This window comes from Vigna angularis, chromosome 11 (assembly GCF_016808095.1).
Source record: "Vigna angularis cultivar LongXiaoDou No.4 chromosome 11, ASM1680809v1, whole genome shotgun sequence".
NCBI classification, from domain to species: domain Eukaryota; kingdom Viridiplantae; phylum Streptophyta; class Magnoliopsida; order Fabales; family Fabaceae; genus Vigna; species Vigna angularis.
In genome coordinates, this window is record NC_068980.1 from 24,186,747 (window position 1) to 24,207,192 (window position 20,446).

A 20,446-nucleotide genomic window follows, 5' to 3' on the forward strand; every position below is an offset into this window, starting at 1 on the left:
CCATTACATTGTAATATAAACGATTTTTGTTGTTTTACTTAGACTTTTATGGTAGTGTTTATATTAATATGTTTGTATGAGTTTGAGATTAATATGGAAATGTAAATGTTAACAGCCTATGTAAAATTGAAATAAAAAAGTAAGAGCAAACATATTAATTCTAAATTCTTGATTTATTTTTAGGAGTGTTTTTCCTGCACTCCCACCTTTCTCCCTGTAATTTTATATTCTAAAAGTAACATTCTTTAATGAATTTGGAAATTTATTGAAATTTTTAAAAAAAAAATCAATAAATTTTGAAGAAAAAATAATTTTCAACAAATTTTAAATCTGTTAAAAAAGAAAGTGGAGTGTAAGGTTTTTTGAAAAGCAGGAAATAATTTAGAGATTTAAAAAAAAATATGAAAGTGGAGAAAGAAATGTGAGATGACACAGAAAGAAACACTCTGTGCTCGACCTTTTTAAAATTGTTATTATTTTTTAAAGGTTCTTATTGTCTAAACTAGGGATGGCAACGGGTCGGGTTGGGCACGAATAGTGCCTACCCGCAATCTGATCTGACAAAAAAAAATCCACCCACTACCCGACCCGCTATCCGCACGGATACCCGCTTAAAAAATATCCACGGGTATTTTAAAACCCGCGGATACCCGTGGATATCCGCAGATACCTGTAAATATTTAAAAAAAATATATTTTAATAATTATTAAAATAATTTAAATAGAATTACAAAAAAATTATAAAATATAATATAAATTAAATTAAATATAAATTTAAATTCAATTTTAATTAAACTTAATCTTATAAACTAATGTTAATTTTAATTAAATTTAACTTAATAAAATATAAATTAAATTTTTATTTTTATTTTTTGCGGGTAACGGGTATCCGCGGGTACGGATAGTATAATACCCACACCCGACCCGTTTATAAGCGGGTATTAAAATATCCGCTACCCGCAAATTGCGGATAGTAAATATCCGCGAGTATCAACTATCCGTCGCGGATTTTATCCGCGGATATCCGCAGGCGCGGATTTTTTTGCCATCTGGTCTAAACTGGCCCAATACAGTTTTGTGCATTTGTTAGACAAGGTTTGTGCAGTCCAACTTAATGGTATTCTAATTTTAACTTTATGCATGTCACTTTTTCGTTTTGTTATGAGTATATGGTCGTCGAATATAGCTAATTCAATACATAATGTGTTTTATTGTTCTATGTGCAGGTTGAAAATGAAATTCATGTTGTGTTCTTATTTGAATGAGAAAATGTTTCATAACATCTCTTGATTAAAATGTGTGTATTATACTTTTATTTAAATGTTTTAAGATCAAGATTATTTTATTATGAATTAATTGTGTCTGGCTTTACTTTGTGAAATAGAGGAACAAGTTTATACAATAATATTGTATTTTATATATAAAACATCATTAATATTTTGTATTGTATAAACTTTGACTTAATTTTTTTTTACTTGAAATTTTAATAAATTTAAAACTTTCATTAAATTACATTAGAATTGACAAAAAGGAGTAAAGTATAATTGGGTTATATTGAGATAACACTCAGTAGTAGTTATTCTGATTCATCCTATACTGCACCCCTAGATCACATTCGTATTATCTAAAACATACTGCTTACATTTCTTCCTTAATCAATGCCAATTAGCATCCAAGAATTACTAATAATAAAATTATTGTGTTAATTTCGCTTAGCACCGTCTCAAACTAGTTTAACGGTAAAAAAATTGAAGTGATGACACAGCATATACTAAATTATTTGCATCACCGTCCTTCCAGAGTCACGTGTTTTTACCCTTTTTCCGTTTCACTCTCACCGGGTTAGGTAACATCCATTCACCTATAAATCCCTTCCACATCACTTCCTCTTCTCACAAACTCCAAAACTCTGCAACAACATCATCAAGAAGAAAAAGATGGAAGAGGAAGGCACGGATTCTCGAAAGCAAGCGAGGCTCGCAATCATGGAACTGGCCAACATGATAAGCGTTCCGATGGCCCTAAACGCCGTCGTTCGCCTCAACGTCGCCGACGCCATCTGGAACTCCGGCGCCAACATCCCCATCTCCGCCGCCCAGATCCTCCCCCGCATCCTCCCCGCCGGCGACGCCGAGAACCTCCAGCGACTCCTCCGCATCCTCACCAGCTACGGCGTCTTCCACGAGCACATCGACGCCGGTGAACGCAAGTACTCCCTCACCGACGTCGGCAAAACGCTTGTCACTGACGAGCAAGGCCTCTCCTACGGGGCTTACGTGCTTCAACACCACCAGGTCCGATTTTTTAAGAATTTTTTTCTGATTAAATTTGTTGGCGACTTTTGATTTTTAATATAAATGTGTTTAAGGAAACGAGTTTTAATATTTTGGTGAAATATTAAAATTCATTAAAAAGAAAATGAATATTAATAGAAATGAATGACTCATGTGAATGATGTGGTTGTGTCGATAGGACGCGCTGATGCGAGCGTGGACATTGGTTCACGAGGCAGTGGTGGACCCTACGAAGGAGCCGTTCGAGAGGGCGAACGGAGAGGGAGCGTATGGGTATTATCTGAAGCAGGAAGAGATGAACGAGTTGATGGTGAAGGCCATGTCAGGGGTGTCAGTGCCCTTCATGAAGGCCATGTTAGAGGGCTACGATGGCTTCCAAGGTGTGGAGAAGCTGGTGGACGTGGGTGGTAGTGGCGGTGACTGCCTGCGCATGATCCTGCAGAAACACCCCACCATCAAGGAGGGGATCAACTTCGACCTCCCTGAAGTTGTGGCCAAAGCACCACCAACCCCATGTGAGTCACTGTTAGTACTTGTTGCATGAGATTATGATCACATCTGATTGATATCATCGTCTCATTCATCTTTAGATGTAACCCATGTGGGTGGTGACATGTTCAAATCTATTCCCCAAGGAGACGCTATCTTCATGAAGGTAAGTTCGTTCCTTTATTTCAATTTATTTAGGACAAACTTTTAATCTTAATATAGAAAACTTTATTCATTAAGACAATTGTTTGGTCTTAAATAACATAATATTATTTTAAGATTAATTAATTTTCTAATACATACATTTAATATTTAAAATTAAACCAAAATTTAATTATATTCATCATTATTAGAACTTAAATAATATTAAAATCAGTATATTAAGGTTATATCTTTTTATTATACTAAAAATAAAATGTATCATACTTATTATAAACTATTTATTTATTTATTTTTTAATGAATATTTGATTAGCTTTTCTCACAAAAAAGTATGTAGAAAAAGAAAAAAAATGTTAATTTTCGTCAGATGTAATTTTTGTCCTCTTGTTTCTAATAAATAAGGCTTACCGCAATTAAAAGTTTGTGGGGCGGGCTAACTTTGCCAACGTAGAACTCTCTCTGAAAATGCTAATTTTATATCTACTATATTTTGTCATTTATTTTCTAATTACAAAAGTTGGAAAATAACTTAACTTTTTATTTAATGGAAAATGATGTACTCGTTTTATTGTATATTTAATACGTAAAAATTGTATATGATTTTTCATTTGTATATATATATATATATATATATATATATATATTAAAACTTATTAGTATTAATTAAATTAAATTTTTATTTATTTTTAAATTTTATTTTTTAATTTGAAATTAATATTGCATTACATGAATTTCTTACAATTTTTATTATATGCAATGTTTGCATTATTATATAACTTTTACTTATCGTCACGTAATATACAAAAAAAAGAAATTTAATATAATAAAATTATAAGAAATAATAAATAAAAATGTAAATTAATTAAAGGAATTTGTAATTTGAGTTAGAAAATTATAAAATTAATAATTTTAAAATATCTTATCTGAAATTTCATATAAAAATTAAATTAACTCATAAAATTAAAATGGCCAGTTTTTCCTCCAGAAAAACAATTTTCATCTTTAAGCTGAAGATGTAGTTATGATTTTTTTATTAGAGATGTCTTATGGGCATAATATTGAGGTTTCTTTTTTTGTTAAAATAATATTATGGGCGTTAGGTACTAACGCCACAAAGTAATAATGGAGACGCAATTATTATTCACCACATATAACGGATAACGTTGGTAGGGATAAAACAATTAATTAATCTTATAATTATTAATTCATTCATAAATTCCGTTCTCTTTCCTGTATTTTATTATAAGCATTATAAAACACAACTTATTTTAACTATATTTCTTACATAGCACCAATTATGAATAATAAAAACAAATTATTACGAAGGATTGGTGCAATACTTAAATAAATTATTCATCTTACTTTTTATCCTTAAATTCCTAACAAACAAAAGATTTATGTAATGAACAATATGTAGATTCATGTTGCTGTAAAAAATTTTCCAGTGATTAGAAGATTTTGAGAGGATTAAATGGTAGTGTTTGTCACTGTATACATTGTTGTGTATTTATGACATCTGATATAGTTTTGCTGAATAATAAATTGAACATTGTTTGGCAGTGGGTGCTAACAACATGGACGGACGAGGAAATAAAGGAGATAATGCGGAACTGTCACAAGGCACTTCCTGAGGGAGGGAAAGTGATAGCTTGTGAGCCAGTGCTGCCAGAGCACTCAGATGAGAGTCACAGAACAAGGGCGTTGCTTGAGGGTGACATTTTTGTGATGACAATCTACAGAGCCAAGGGGAAGCACAGGACTGAAGAACAGTTCAGGCAGTTAGCCATTGATGCAGGTTTCCCTCTTTTCAGAGCCATCAATGTTGACCATTTTTACACTGTTCTTGAGTTTCAGAAATGAAATTAATGCAACCATTCTTCTCTGTTTCAAGGGCATTGTTCTGTAGACAGAGTTAAGTGGTAGTGGTTTAGGTTTTATGATATTAGAACTGAGCTGCTTGGAGGATCAGGGCAAAGATTGTTAGATATTGATTCTGGTATAATGGAAAAAAAGTGCAGAATAGTACCATTTGTCACAAGTAATAAGAAACAGAGTAACGACAGAGTAGTACCCCCTGTAGCCTAAAGTTAAATAACTATCTTTTCAAAAGTTATCCTTTTATTTAAGTTAATTTGTTATTCCTAAAAGTTCAGACAAATTTTTAGATTATTATCAGTAAATTTAATTTTAAGACTCGAAATGTATTTAAAAGTGTGCATTGTCTTATAATAGTGAAATTCAAAAACTTTAGTCTTTTTATAATGTATGATAAACAGAAATTTAGCTCTTGGAATTATAAGATGCATAAAATGGAGATTTTGCTGTTCTATTTATAAAATTATAATAAATTTATTATATTGTTAGTAGTATTTTGGAAAATTTTACTTCAGTTCAAGATTTTATTTATTTTTATGTATTTTACATAATATTGATATATTTTTGAAAAAAAATCTAATTATTGTAGCGTTAGATATTCTAAATTTATGGCAAATACGCCCAAGTGTGAGCAATTATATAAGCAAACTAATATACAATTCGTACAATATCGCTTTATAATTGTATTCCTTTGGATTTTGATGATGCGGACAACATATAACCTAATATATATTTATAAACTGACACGTAATGCAATTTTTGACCTCTAAAATTATTTATAATTGTATCTTTTAATGTTAACATTTACCTCCGACTTTATTTTAACATAGTCATCTAAATTATTTGTTTTGTCAATGTTCTCTTGTAACCTCCTTTTTCTATATTTTGTTGTTAAAAAAAATGTCTGGGATTTGAAAAGAAGACAATTTTATGTATTACTAAGAAAGTTGATAATCAATATTGGGAAAGCTGGTTTAGTCTCACTGTAAATCGACGATTTAATTCTCTAATATTACTTAAAGAGAACAAAAATAGTAATAGTTTAATGCTATAACTTCTTCACAAGATAATTGGACAACGACTATTGGGTTAAAGTAAACATTTACTTTGTATGTGGAAACGTAAAATTAAATTTATTTTCAATTCAATACATTATTTCAATAATTAAATACAATATTTTTAGATAAAAAAATTCTAGTATTTTATTTGTAGAAATTTTGTACAAAAAGATCAAAGGTTAGATGCATAAGATGCTATCACTTGTAAAAGAAGTTTCTAAGTAGATTTTGGAAAAATGCTTTGTTGTACAATTTTTTCTTGAAGTGATAAATTCTTGAAAAATAAGAACTAAAATGTACTGTATAGGATGAAATGTGTTCTTCAGCTTTTCTTTGTAATGTTTTATTGTCACTTGCCTTGGGCCATCGGCTAACAATTTCAGATTCAATTTTTGGATCTGTTAATTTTCTTATGAATTTTGAATTTTGATGGTTTTGCTTCTTGCACCCATTTAATTGTTTCCTGCACTCTTGTAATGTTTTACTTTAATATTGGATCTCTTTTCTTTAATTTTGTTACGTGAATATTGAAAAGTATAATTTATTTTATGATTTTTATTCATATACATAATATATTTGAGACATTTTATTTTCCTAAATTGTTTGAGAAGCACAAAGACACAGGACTCTATCATCGTATCTTTCTTCTTCTCACATGGGCTCACCGTAATAGTGAGAGAAGCATTACCAGCCGATGAGGGATCCAGCAGCTTGAAAAAATGTGACATGTAATCATAACCACGATAAGTAAAGTGTTTCAGATGAGAAGCAGAAAACTCCACCGCACAGTTATTCGTTGCATAAGAACTGGAATTGTCTTCCACTATGATAACGCTTTCAAGTTGAGGCACCTCTAGACTGACGCGTTTTGCTTTTAACCAAGAGCAATTTGTTGTTTCAAACACTTTTAGAGCTGGTAAACGAAGATTGAAATCTGAAACAGAGTCATGAGTAAATAAAACTCCAGACAATTTCAGGACTTTTAACAGTCCAAACATAGGTTGTAGTAACTCTAATGGCACAAGAATAGCTAAGACTGTAAGCTTCCTTTTCATCTCTACAAACTAGTTTCACACTTTTTGGTCTAAGAAAAAGGTTGATATTTACGAGTCAATTACGTTAACGAACCCACAATTTTAGAAAACCCTTCTACAAAATTACGGTAGTTGTCTTTCAAACCCACGAAACTCCCCACTTCTGTTACTGTTGTTGGACGTTCCCATTTCAACAATGCTACCACCTTCGTTGGATCCATCGAAATTCCTTGCGCCGAAATCACATAACCCTGAAATTGAACTTCACCCAACAAAAACTCACACTTAGACAATTTTCCAATGACATCACTACATACTTGTAGTGCCTATAGTGCAATCTAAAAGTTGTCTTCTACACATCCTCAGGCTTGACTAAAATCTGATGATAACCAGACCTTAAGTCAATTTTAGGGAATATACCTGCTCCTCGCAGTTGGTCCAATAGGTCGTCAATCCTTGGTAACATGTATTTATTCTTGAATGTTACCTTATTTAGTTGTCAGTAATCCATACATAACCTTGAAATCCCATATTTCTTCTTTACTAAAAGTACTGGAGCTCCACACGGTGAAATGCTATGTATGATGAACTTCTTTCAAGCAACTCTTCTATCTAACTCTTTAACTCGTCCAACTCTGCAGGAGTCATCCTATAAGGAGCCATAGACACTGGTCATGCACCTGATACTAGGTTTATTGGAGAACTCCACTTCTCTGCTTGATGGTAACCTTGGTACTTCATTTGGAAAGATGTCCACATACTCTTCTACCACTGGGATACCCATTGCTTGCTCCTTAGGACTCTTCTTCTTTTCTTAAGTTATTATCACGAAACATGCAGCCCCTTCACTAACGTCCTTGAGCACTTCTTTCTAGGAGATCATCTTCAATCCATACGAATCAGGAAACACTAACTTATGATGCCCACAATCGATAAGGATATGGATGGCAAACAACCAATCCATCCCTAAAATTACATATAGACCTTTGAGGGGTAAGGAAATCAAGTTCACCTTGAACTTGCGTCCTACTACTACAATCGGGCATCCAACATAGACTGAACTGGTTGAGATCTGTTCTGATGCTGGTGTAGAAACCACCAGTTCACATGCTGTTGATATAAGCTTGCACAGTCATTCCTCCTTGACGGAGATTCAAGAACTCTTTTTCCCTCTCAATTTTAGCATTGTTTGAGTAATACTTTTCCAAAAACCTTACTTTAAAACTACTTCAGTAATGTCTTCATGCTAGACTCCATCATCTTTTGCATACCATCCCACCAATATACAACTTTATTCTCTAGCAGGAAGAACTCATAAGTCAACTTATGCTCCTCTGAGCACTTTACTTGGAAAATCTTCTCAAGTTCTCAAATCCATGATTTTGCTCGGTTTCGCATAGCCTTCCAATCAAACTTTGGTGGGTTGTGCTTCAGAAAATCATTAAGTCTGGAATGATGTCCTGGTGCCTGAGTAGCATGTTGTCGATCCAACGCGTCAACCATGCGATCAACAACTTGGGAAAAATCATCAGTAGAAGGTGTTTGGTTTTCGTTGTTTGATCGACGAGACATGTTCTCTCTCTCTCTCTATGTACAACAATTCAAATACAACTTAGCACACAATCAAATTGAATAAGAATTTTCACATAAAATTCACAAAGCTATATTGCATAAACTAACGAGCTCACTCCCCAAAAGCCCAAAATTTTTTTGAAAAACATTGCTCTGACACTAAAAATGTAAAACCCCTTCTTAAAGTGTCACTAAACAAATTTAGAATATTTATTCACAAAAAAAAATTATTTATGAAATCAATAATGAGTTTAACCGAATAAAACCATACATTAATAAGTTCATATCGAAACAGATTTACAAATTTGTTTAAAATATAATACATAACAACCATTTATTTATTAATACAACTTTAAAATTGTCACAGATTTCCCAACACTGCTCGTTCTAAATGACTCTTGTTTCATCTGTAAGACATTTGCTCCCACACAAATATAAACAAATAGGTTGAGCAAATAATAACAACATAGAAAAAGATATAATATTATGACACCCACCCACACTATTTAATTAATTTATTTCCACTTATTGTCTCTATCGTATTACTGTATTATTTTGTAAAATTAACCCATCCATTCTTCTCTCATAAACTGTCAGGCCTCGGAAATGACGAGCGTTGGTGGAGTCCACGTGGCAGCCGGAGAGCGCGCCACCTCAGCAACGCACGTGGTGACCGTAGAGTCTGACACCCACTAACGGACGCCAGCTGTTGCACGGTATGGGCAGTCAGGAATCTGAAGTGGAAAACACGTGGCGACCGTAGAGTGGACGTCCGGCATGGGCTGTCAGAAACCGGTAGTGGAAAGCACATGGCTGTCAGAGTGTGAACGTGCGTTCGGCGGGAGTGGGAAGTAAAAGCTGATATTTCAGAACTTATTCCCCACTCTCTCTGCACGCACCTCCCTGTAATTCATTTCTGAGAATTCTTTCTCTCTTCCTTCTCTCTACATTCTCTGCACCTTCTCTCTAAGGAAACCACTGTTTTATCTCCTCCAACCTGAATTTCGGTACCGTAGAAGGACACACGACGTCCAGGGCTTCCAAAAGAACCGTTCGGTTTGTGAAGCTGGACTGGTAAGTGTTCCCCGCTCTCTGTCGTTCGTTTTCTTAGCATGCAACTCAGTTCTGAGTTCGTACGTTGATCACCATTCTCAAAAATGGGTAGATCTGATGGTGTCGGGGTTCGTTGTGTAGTTGGGAGGAACGAGCGTTGACGGTAGGAGAATTTGTGGTTGAGAAGTTGTGTGTCTGCGTTGAAAAAGTCCGGTCATTTTAGAGGTAAGGGAAACTTATTTAATTTAATTGGTTTGATGTTGTGTTTTGTATGAACGTTCATTATTTGACTACATGAAAATAATGCATGATGGGTGATGTGAATGAATTGTATGAACATTCATTATTTGACTGTATGGGTATAATGCATGATGTTTGATGTGACTGAAGTACATGAACGTTCGTTGATTTATGGTTGGGAATGAAATACATGAATTTACATGATATGGATTTCATGAGATGTGAAAGTTGGTTTTGATATGAACGAATGGAATTATGAGATTTTGATGAGAAATGAACTGGAATGTGAATGAAATGGAATAAGAAACTTTCCCTATGATATTATGCGTTCGTTGCTGAACAGTCCTTGACCGTTCGGTTTTTCTGATGAAAATAGCGGAAGTGGGATTCTTTCATTTGGACAGATCCCTTGTTGAGGACGATCGTCCTCGTGTCAAAATACTATGCTTGAGCGTTCGGCCAAGCACTGTTGTATATGGTATCCTTTGATAAACTCCGTTCTTTTATATTTGTATATATATATATATATATATATATATATATATATATATATATATATATATATATATATATATATATATATATATATAGGGAGTAGCATATTTCCCGTTCGTAAACACTGTTTCGAAAGTCCCGTTCGGTCTCACACCTAACGTTCGTACTGAGTAGCGTTCGGTCTCACACCTAGCGCTCGTACTGGGTAGCGTTCGGTCTTATACCTAGCGCTCGCTCTAAATGGTGCTCGGTCTTATACTGAGCGCTCGTACTCTTTCTCGTAAATTAGTCTTATAAAATAGCGTACGTCCAACTCCAGACTACCACGCTCGGTCATTGACTGGCAGTGGGTTTCAGTATGAGAATTTTTATAAAAACGTTTCCTTAAAGTCTTGAGATGTTCACGTTTGATGTATTCGGCCTAGGGCCTCCACACTTAAATTATTCTTGGAGTATTGGTTTGAATTCACGAGAGTCAGTTCATTCAACTGATTCTCATGGTAAATAACGTTCGTCCAATGAAACAGGACATTACTTGGTTATTCTCGAGCGTAGTCGTGACCTTGGTATACGGATCTAAACGGGCGTCTTTTGGTCCCGTCCCCAGCGTTCGTCCTCGGCCTTATTGGGGACAGAACGTTCGGTTTTTGATGGTTCACAAAGTGATGATGGAAATGAATGTGGAATGATGAATAGTAAATGTTGATGAGTATATGAGACGGAAATAAAGTTATGACTTTTGAACGAGCGTTCCAGGTAGGAACGACTCAGATGAATGTTGGAATTTGTAAAGTATGACTGTGGGAAGTTAGTGCTGGCTGTTCGATCCTGATGTTCCGTGAGTACTCGTCCTCAAGTAGAGGGGGTACGTCATGCGTGGGAACGGCAGGAGGTCCTCGTCCTTAGGGGTACTTTGGACGGAACGGACTAACCTCGGGTGGCAGCTGATGAGGATGCCAGTTACCACACCACCCGGGTGCGTGAACGCCTATAACTACGCAAAATTCATACAGTCCAAACAGTCAGTCTAGTGTTGAGTTTTATATAGTACGTACGTTAAATTGTGTTGATGTGTGATGAATTGTCATATTACTTGGTATATTGATGCATTAATTAAATTACATAAGCTTACCCTGCGTTTTTCCTTGTGTTGTCTCGTTTTGTACGTTCGTCCTGTCGTTGCAATGATCATCCGTGTGGATGTGAGCAGAAGGAGACGAGCGTTTGGAAGATGCGCTGGACGAAGAGAACTTGGTAGAAGTTGAAGTGAAGACCGAGCAGTGAGACGCTCGGCTAGTAGTGTAGGTTTGTGGCAGAGTGGTCGTTCCACCGCCTCATCCTTTATTTTAGTTATGTTCGACCGTTCGATATTTTCCTTTGTAAACCGTTCGGTCAGGTTTTAAATTTTACGTTCGACTTTAATGTTGTAACTGTACTGAAAGGACGTTCGTCCTTGAGCGTTTGTTTCTTTAGTTGAAAAACTGTACTAGATTATTATTAAAAGTGATTATTCTAATTATATGGTTTATGACTGTATTTTTGGGATGTCACATTAGTGGTATCAGAGCAGTTTTGTTCTTTTAAGGACAAAGTAGGTTGTGAGTGCACCATACTTGTTTTGCTGTGTACTCGACGTTCGTTTATTGAGTATTTCAAACTCTTTGAACTTAACTAACGTTCGTTTTCTCTGCTTCCCAGAGAACTGATGGTGCCAAGACCTCCTCCTCCTCCACCTGTCGAACGTGATGTGCCTGATAACACAAGGTTGTTGGAATCAGTGATCGAAAGGCTACAGCAGCAGAACACTGTTTTGATGCAGCAGAACGCGGCTGCTTTACAGAGTTTGGAAGACGCTCGCGCAAATTCTGAAGCGACCCAAAGGCAACTGATGGAGATCATTGCGACCACTAGGGGAATGCCCAGAGCATCTGCTTCAAACGCTACTCATCAGGCCGAGTGGAGTTTGGAGAATTTTCTACAGCATCGTCCAGCCAAGTTTGATGGGAAGTGCCTTCCTGACGAGGCAGACCAGTGGCTGCGTGACATGGAGCAGATCTACAACGCCAAGAGATGTCCGGACGACAACAGGTTGGCGTTCACTAAGTATCTACTGACTGGAGAGGCCAGTCACTGGTGGGCGAGCGTTAAGATGATATTTACGGACGCTCAAAGTCCCATTTCCTTGGAAGTCTTCAGAGACAAGTTTTATGAGGAGTATTTCCCTGACAGCGTTCGTTTCGGTAAGGAAGTAGAGTTTCTACAGTTGGTGCAAGGTTGTATGTCCGTTTCTGAGTACACCAACAAGTTCAAGCATCTGGTTCGTTTCAATACTATGGCTACCAGTGAAGTATGGCAGTGTAGGAAGTTCGAGAATGGGTTAAGAAGTAATCTGAAGGTGCTGATATCCAGCCATTGTATTAGGTCGTTTCCTGCAATGGTTGAGAAGGCCAAAGTGTTGGAAAGGAATGTGGCCGAAGCAGAGCAACAGAAGAAACAACAGCAAGCAACTAGGGTGCCGGTCATGTCCAGACCTAATCTGAATCGGGGCAGGATGTCGTACGCTCGTCCCGCACAACCATCCAATTCTCAAGCTATGGTTGTTGCCGGACAGTCTGGACAGTATGGTACAATCAGGTGTTTTCAATGTGGAGGGCCACACTACCGATCATCGTGTCCTCAGTTGTTAGGAGTAAAGTCCTGCACTCGTTGTGGGAGGAACAGACATCTAGAACGCGAGTGTAATATGGGCGGACGAGCGGCAATGAGGCCGCCAAATGTTGGGAGAATGCAACAAGGTCGGGGTGGACGAGCGCAAGATGTTGGTCGAGTCTAAGCAATAACGGGCGCTGAAGCTGCCAGTTCAGGTACGCTCGTCACCAGTACCTGCTTATTATTTGGAATGCCCTGTTGTGTGTTGTATGATTCGGGGGCAACACACTCTTTCATTTCGAAGGCGTGCGTTGAGAAATTGGGTATAACCGAACGCGAGATGCAGTTCGACTTGGTAGTGTCAACCCCAGCGGCTGGTGAGGTTAGGACGTCTACAGTGTGCGTTAAATGTCCTATAGAGGTTGAGGGGCGTAGTTATAAAGTAAATCTCATCTGTTTACCCTTAAAGGATTTAGAAGTAATCTTAGGAATGGATTGGCTGGCTGCCAATCACATCCTCATAGACTGTGGTGCGAAGCAATTGGTGTTTCCGGATGAATATGAAGTAGAGCTATCTGTGACGCTCGGTCAGCTAAAAGAGGACATCGTGGATGGCGCCAGTTGTTTTCTGATCATGACGCATTCGGACGAACGGTTTGAGGGATCAAGTTATGAACGATCGTCCAGTAAGCTGAATGGAGGATGATCGGTCGTGGATGACTTCGCAGACGTATTTCCAGATGAAGTACCTGGACTACCTCCTCCGCGCGAGGTGGAATTTACGATCGACTTAGTGTCGACCGTTGGACCCATCTCTATTGCACCCTATCGGATGTCGCCAGCAGAATTAGTGGAACTCAAAGAGCAGATTGAAGATATGATGGACAAGCAGTTCATCAGGCCGAGCGCATCACCTTGGGGAGCGCTTGTACTCTTAGTGAAAAAGAAGGATGGAAGCTCTCGTCTTTGCATTGATTACAGGCAGCTAAACAAGTTGACTATCAAGAATAAGTATCCATTACCTCAGATTGACGACCTACTGGATCAACTACATGGCGCGACCGTATTTTCAAAGATTGACTTACGGTCGGGATACCATCAAATTCGGGTGAAGGAAGGAGACATCCAGAAGACTGCTTTCAGGTCTCGTTACGGACACTACAAGTATGTAGTGATGTCGTTCGGTGTAACGAATGCACCGACAATATTCATGTACTACATGAACCGCATATTTCGACCGTTCCTGGACAAGTTTGTTGTCGTTTTCATTGATGACATCCTTAACTACTCCAAGAGCTATGAAGAGCATGAGGATCACTTGAGGGTCGTACTAGGTGTGTTGAGGGAGAAGAAGTTGTACGCCAAGTTGTCCAAATGTGAGTTTTGGATGAAGGAAGTGCAATTCTTGGGGCACGTGGTTTCAGCTGGAGGGATCTCAGTAGATCCGGCCAAAGTACGAGCGGTACTAGAATGGGAGAGCCCACGCTCGGTAACTGAGGTTCGCAACTTTGTGGGACTCGCGGGTTACTATAGACGGTTCATTGAAGGATTTTCCAAGATAGTATCTCCGCTGACCAGCAAGGATCAACTGTTCGCTTGGACCGATCGGTGTGAAGTGACTTTCCAAGAATTGAAGGATAAGTTGACAAGCGCTCCAGTATTGGTCATTCCTGACACGGCCAAACCGTTCGTAGTATATTGTGACGCTTCTCATCAAGGTTTAGGCTGTGTGCTCATGCAAGAGAAGCGGGCGGTCGTGTACGCTTCTCGACAGCTAAAAGTCCACGAGAAGAATTATCCAACGCACGACCTGGAATTAGCAGCGGTCGTCTTCACGTTGAAGATTTGGAGGCACTATTTGTATGGATCGACATTCCAAGTGTTCAGTGATCACAAGAGTCTCAAACACCTTTTTGATCAAAAGGAGTTAAATATGAGCCAAAGACGTTGGTTGGAGTTCTTGAAGGACTATGACTTCGAACTACTCTACCATCCGGGAAAAGCGAACGTTGTAACGGACGCTTTAAGCAGAAAGGTAGTTCACGTGTCCTCCATGATGGTCCGAGAGTTAAGTTTGGTGGAAAGTTTTAGGGATCTAAGGTTGCAGTTCGACCTAGAAACGAACGGTATCAGATGTTGCAACCTTAAGATATCCAGTATCCTTGTGGACCGAATCCAAGAAAAGCAATCAGAGGATGAAGAGTTGGTGAAGATCTTAAGCACGCTCGGTACAGATCAAGCTAAGCATTTAAACACTGGAACGGACGGTCTCTTACGCTACATGGATAGGACGTGCGTTCCAAACGATGGCGAGCTGAAAAGAATTATTCTGGAGGAAGGACATCACAGTCATCTTAGCATACACCCTGGTATGACTAAGATGTATCAAGACCTCAGGAAGTCGTTTTGGTGGCCAGGAATGAAGAATGATGTCGCTCGTTTTGTGGCATCATGCTTAATGTGTCAACGAGCCAAGGCTGAAAATCAGAGGCCAGGCGGTCTGCTTCAGCAGTTGGAGATTCCGGAATGGAAGTGGGACGGTATTGCGATAGACTTCGTGACTCACTTACCTCGAACGGTCAGGAATCACGATTCCATATGGGTAATAGTGGATCGACTGACGAAGAGCGCTCATTTCCTAGCGGTCAACCTGAAAATGTCTATGACGAACTTGGCAAAGCTTTACATCAAGGAAATTGTTCGTCTACATGGAGTTCCATCCAGCATCGTTTCAGACCGAGACACAAGGTTTACCTCTGAGTTTTGGTCATCGTTACAAAGCGAACTGGGTAGCAAACTCCAAATGAGTTCGGCTTATCATCCTTAGACAGACGGTCAGTCCGAGAGAACCATCCAGACGCTTGAAGACTTACTAAGGACGTGCGTCCTAGATCACATGGGCGTCTGGGATGAAGTCTTGCCTTTAGTGGAGTTCACCTACAACAACAGCTTTCAAGCCATCATAGGAATGACTCCTTTTGAAGCTCTATACGGGAGAAAGTTCCGGACGCCCTTATGTTGGTTTCAGGAAGGGGAAAAGGTGTTAACAGGACCAGAGCTCATTCAGCAGACGACTGAGAAGGTGAAACTGATCCAAGAAAGGTTGAAGACGTCCAGGAGCAGACAAAAGTCCTACGCTGACAAAAGAAGAAGGTCGTCTCAATTTAATGCAGGAGATCACGTTTTCCTTAGACTGCATCCGACCACTGGTGTAGGGAGAGCCATTCAACCCAAAAAGTTATCCCCCAAGTTCGTCGGACCTTATTAGATCTTGAGGAAGATCGGACCAGTCGCGTACGAGTTGTCCTTACCGCCTCAGCTATCTAATCTTCACCCAGTCTTTCACGTTTCTCAACTTCAGAAGTACATAGCCAACCCTTCTCACGTATTGGAGTTAGAAGACGTTCGTCTTCGTCAAGACCGAACGTTGGAAATGCAACCTGAACGTGTGGAAGATAGTCGCACCAAATATTACAAGAGGAAAGCAATCCGATTGGTGAAAGTCATCTGGGACGAGAAGACGGGCGACTCTACGTGGGAAGTAGAGACTGCCATGAAAGATTTGTATCCCCATCTGTTCGAGGCTGAGTCTTAATTTTCGAGGACGAAAATTTTTGTAGTTGGAGGGAATGTCAGGCCTTGAAAATGACGAGCGTTGGTGGAGTCCACGTGGCAGCCGGAGAGCGCACCACCTCAGCAACGCACGTGGCGACCATAGAGTCTGACACCCACTAACGGACGCCAGCTGTCGCACAGTATGGGCAATCAGCAATCTGAAGTGGAAAACATGTGGCGACCGCTGAGTGGATGTCCGGCATGGGCAGTCAGAACCGGTAGTGGAGAGCACGTGTTGGCCAGGGTGTGAACGTGCGTTTGGCGGGAGTGGGTTCACACTCTGACAGCCACGTGCTTTCCACTATCGGTTTCTGACAGCCCATGTCGGACGTCCACTCTGCGGTCGCCACGTGTTTTCCACTTCAGATTCCTGACTGCCCATACCGTGCAACAGCTGGCATCTGTTAGTGGGTGTCAGACTCTACGGTCGCCACGTGCGTTGCTGAGGTGGCGTGTTCTTCGGCTGCCACGTGGACTCCACCAACGCTCGTCATTTCCGAGGCCTGACATTCCCCCCAACTACAAAAATTTTCGTCCTCGAAAATTAGGACTGAGGCTCGAACAGATGGGGATACAAATCTTTCATGGCATCCTTCACTTCCCATGTAGAGTCGCCCGTCTTCTCGTCCCAGATGACTTTCACCAATCGGATTGCTTTCCTCTTGTAATATTTGGTGCGGCTATCTTCCACACGTACAGGTTGCATTTCCAACGTTCGGTCTTGACGAAGACGAACGTCTTCTAACTCCAATACGTGTGAAGGATCGGCAATGTACTTCCGAAGTTGAGAAACGTGGAAGACTGGATGAAGATTAGATAGCTGAGGCGGTAAGGACAACTCGTACGCCACTGGTCCGATCTTCCTCAAGATTTGATAAGGTCCGACGAACTTGGGGGATAACTTCTTAGGTCGAACGGCTCTCCCTACACCAGTGGTCGGATATGGTCTAAGGAAAACGTGATCTCTTGCATTGAACTCCAACGACCTTCTTCTTTTGTCAGCGTAGGACTTCTGTCTGCTCCTGGACGTCTTCAACCTTTCTTGGATCAGTTTCACCTTCTCAGTCGTCTGCTGAATGAGCTCTGGTCCTGTTAACACCTTTTCCCCTTCCTGAAACCAACATAAGGGCGTTCGGCACTTTCTCCCGTACAGAGCTTCAAAAGGAGCCATTCCTATGCTGGCTTGAAAGCTGTTGTTGTAGGTGAACTCCACCAAAGGTAAAACTTCATCCTAGACACCCATGTGATCTAGGACGCACGTCCTTAGTAAGTCTTCAAGCGTCTGGATGGTTCTCTCGGACTGACCGTCCGTCTGAGGATGATAAGCCGAACTCATTTGGAGTTTGCTACCCAGTTCGCTTTGTAACGACTGCCAAAACCGAGAAGTAAACCTTGTGTCTCGGTCTGAAACGATGCTGGATGGAACTCCATGTAGACGAACAATTTCCTTGATGTAAAGCTTTGCCAGGTTCGTCATAGACATTTTCAGGTTGACTGCTAGGAAATGAGCGCTCTTCGTCAAACGATCCACTATTACACATATGGAATCGTGATTCCTGACCGTTCGAGGTAAGTGAGTCACGAAGTCTATCGCAATACCGTCCCACTTCCATTCCGGAATCTCCAATTGCTGAAGCAGACCGCCTGGCCACTAATGTTCAGCCTTGGCTCGTTGACACGTTAAGCATGATGCCACAAAACGAGCGACATCACTCTTCATTCCCGGCCACCAGAACGACTTCCTGAGGTCTTGATACATTTTAGTCATACCAGGGTGTATGCTAAGACGACTGTGATGTCCTTCCTCCAGAATAATTCTTTTCAGCTCGCCATCATTTGGAACGCACGTCCTATCCATGTAGCGTAAGAGACCGTCCGTTCCAGTGTTGAAATGCTTAGCTTGGTCTGTACCGAGCGCGCTCAAGATCTTCACCAGCTCTTCATCTGTTGATTGTTTCTCTCGGATTCGGTCCACAAGGATACTGGATATCTTAAGGTTGCAACATTTGATACCGTTCGTTTCTAGGTCGAACTGCAACCTTAGATCCCTAAAACTTTCCACCAAACTTAACTCTCGGACCATCATGGAGGAGACGTGAACTACCTTTCTGCTTAAAGCGTCCGCTACAACGTTCGCTTTTCCCGGATGGTAGAGTAGTTCAAAGTCATAGTCCTTCAAGAACTCTAACCAACGCCTCTACCTTATATTTAACTCCTTTTTATCAAAAAGGTACTTGAGACTCTTGTGATCACTAAACACTTGGAATGTCGATCCATATAAATAGTGCCTCCAAATCTTCAATGCGAAGACGACCGCTGCTAATTCCAGGTTGTGCGTTGGATAATTCTTCTCGTGGACTTTTAGCTGTCGAGAAGCGTACGCGACCGCCCGCTTCTCTTGCATGAGCACACAACCTAAACCTTGATGAGAAGCGTCACAATATACTACGAACGGTTTGGCCGTGTCAGGAATGACCAATACTGGAGCGCTTGCCAACTTATCCTTCAATTCTTGGAAACTCGCTTCACACCGATCGGTCCAAGCGAACGGTTGATCCTTTCTGGTTAACTGAGTCAGCGGAGCCACTATCTTGGAAAATCCTTCAATGAACCGTCTATAGTAACCCGCGAGTCCCACAAAGCTGCGAACCTCAGTTACCGAGCGTGGGCTCTCCCATTCCAGTACCGCTCGTACTTTGGCCGGATCTACTGAGATCCCTCCAGCTGAAACCACGTGCCCCAAGAATTGCACTTCCTTCATCCAAAACTCACATTTGGACAACTTGGCGTACAGCTTCTTCTCCCTCAACACACCTAGTACGACCCTCAAGTGATCCTCATGCTCTCCATAGCTCTTGGAGTAGATAAGGATGTCATTAATGAAGACAACCACAAACTTGTCCAGGAACGGCCGAAATATGCGGTTCATGTAGTCCATGAATATTGCCGGGGCGTTCGTCACACCGAACGGCATCACTACATACTCGTAGTGTCCGTAACGAGACCTGAAAGCAGTCTTCTGGATGTCTTCTTCCTTCACCCGAATTTGATGATATCCCGACCGTAAGTCAATCTTTAAAAATACGATCGCGCCATGTAGTTGATCCAGTAGGTCGTCAATCCGAGGTAATGGATACTTATTCTTAATGGTCAACTTGTTCAGCTGCCTGTAATCAATGCAAAGACGAGAGCTTCCATCCTTCTTTTTCACTAAGAGTACAGGCGCTCCCCAAGGTGATGCGCTCGGTCTGATGAACTGTTTATCCATTAACTCTTCAATCTGCTCTTTGAGTTCCACTAACTCTGCTGGCGACATCCGATAGGGTGCAATAGAGATGGGTCCGGCAGTCGACACCAAGTCGATCGTAAATTCCACCTCGCGCGGAGGAGGTAGTTCAGGTACTTCATCTGGAAATACGTCCAGGAAGTCGTCCACAACCGATCGTCCTCCATTCAGCTTACTGGACGATCGTTCATAACTTGATCCCTCGAACCGTTCGTTCGAATGCGTCATGATCAGAAAACAACTGGCGCCATCCACGATGTCCTCTTTTAGCTGACCGAGCGTCACAGATAGCTCTATTTCATATTCATCCGGAAACACCAATTGCTTCGCACCACAGTCTATGAGGATGTGATTGGCAGCCAGCCAATCCATTCCTAAGATTACTTCTAAATCCTTTAAGGGTAAACAGATGAGATTTACTTTATAACTACGCCCCTCAACCTCAATAGGACATTTAACGCACACTGTAGACGTCCTAACCTCACCAGCCGCTGGGGTTGACACTACCAAGTCGAACTGCATCTCGCGTTCGGTTATACCCAATTTCTCAACGCACGCCTTCGAAATGAAGGAGTGTGTTGCCCCCGAATCATACAACACACAACAGGGCATTCCAAATAATAAGC

General features: G+C 40.2%; 3 protein-coding genes across 3 annotated transcripts; 2 read left to right on the forward strand and 1 right to left on the reverse strand.

Annotated features, from left to right (window-relative positions):
- Window positions 1–1,880: 1,880 nt before the first annotated feature.
- On the forward strand, window positions 1,881–5,069 carry LOC108333074 (nicotinate N-methyltransferase 1). Its single transcript, XM_017568403.2, has 4 exons — window positions 1,881–2,293; window positions 2,472–2,808; window positions 2,884–2,948; window positions 4,504–5,069. Exons 1-4 carry the CDS (start codon window positions 1,937–1,939, stop codon window positions 4,801–4,803), a joined length of 1,059 nt encoding a protein of 352 aa, XP_017423892.1. The 5' UTR covers window positions 1,881–1,936; the 3' UTR covers window positions 4,804–5,069.
- Window positions 5,070–11,975: 6,906 nt separating this feature from the next.
- Window positions 11,976–13,103, forward strand: LOC108332604 (uncharacterized). The gene has a single exon (XM_017567925.2). It carries the CDS (start codon window positions 11,976–11,978, stop codon window positions 13,101–13,103), a length of 1,128 nt encoding a protein of 375 aa, XP_017423414.2.
- A 3,975-nt stretch (window positions 13,104–17,078) lies between these two features.
- On the reverse strand, window positions 17,079–17,705 carry LOC108332603 (uncharacterized). The gene has a single exon (XM_017567924.2). The coding sequence runs from the start codon at window positions 17,703–17,705 to the stop codon at window positions 17,079–17,081; it is 627 nt and encodes a 208-aa protein (XP_017423413.2).
- Window positions 17,706–20,446: the final 2,741 nt, after the last annotated feature.

What these genes read in the sequence shown, in the direction of transcription:
- LOC108332603 (XM_017567924.2), bottom strand. Translation starts at nt 17,705, where the DNA reads ATGGCTCCTTTTGAAGCTCTGTACGGGAGAAAGTGCCGAACGCCCTTA.
- LOC108332604 (XM_017567925.2), top strand. Translation starts at nt 11,976, where the DNA reads ATGGTGCCAAGACCTCCTCCTCCTCCACCTGTCGAACGTGATGTGCCT.
- LOC108333074 (XM_017568403.2), top strand. Translation starts at nt 1,937, where the DNA reads ATGGAAGAGGAAGGCACGGATTCTCGAAAGCAAGCGAGGCTCGCAATC. An exon ending in ACGTGCTTCAACACCACCAG is followed by an intron (nt 2,294 to 2,471) that starts GTCCGATTTTTT and finishes TTGTGTCGATAG; the next exon opens with GACGCGCTGATGCGAGCGTG. An exon ending in GAGACGCTATCTTCATGAAG is followed by an intron (nt 2,949 to 4,503) that starts GTAAGTTCGTTC and finishes ATTGTTTGGCAG; the next exon opens with TGGGTGCTAACAACATGGAC.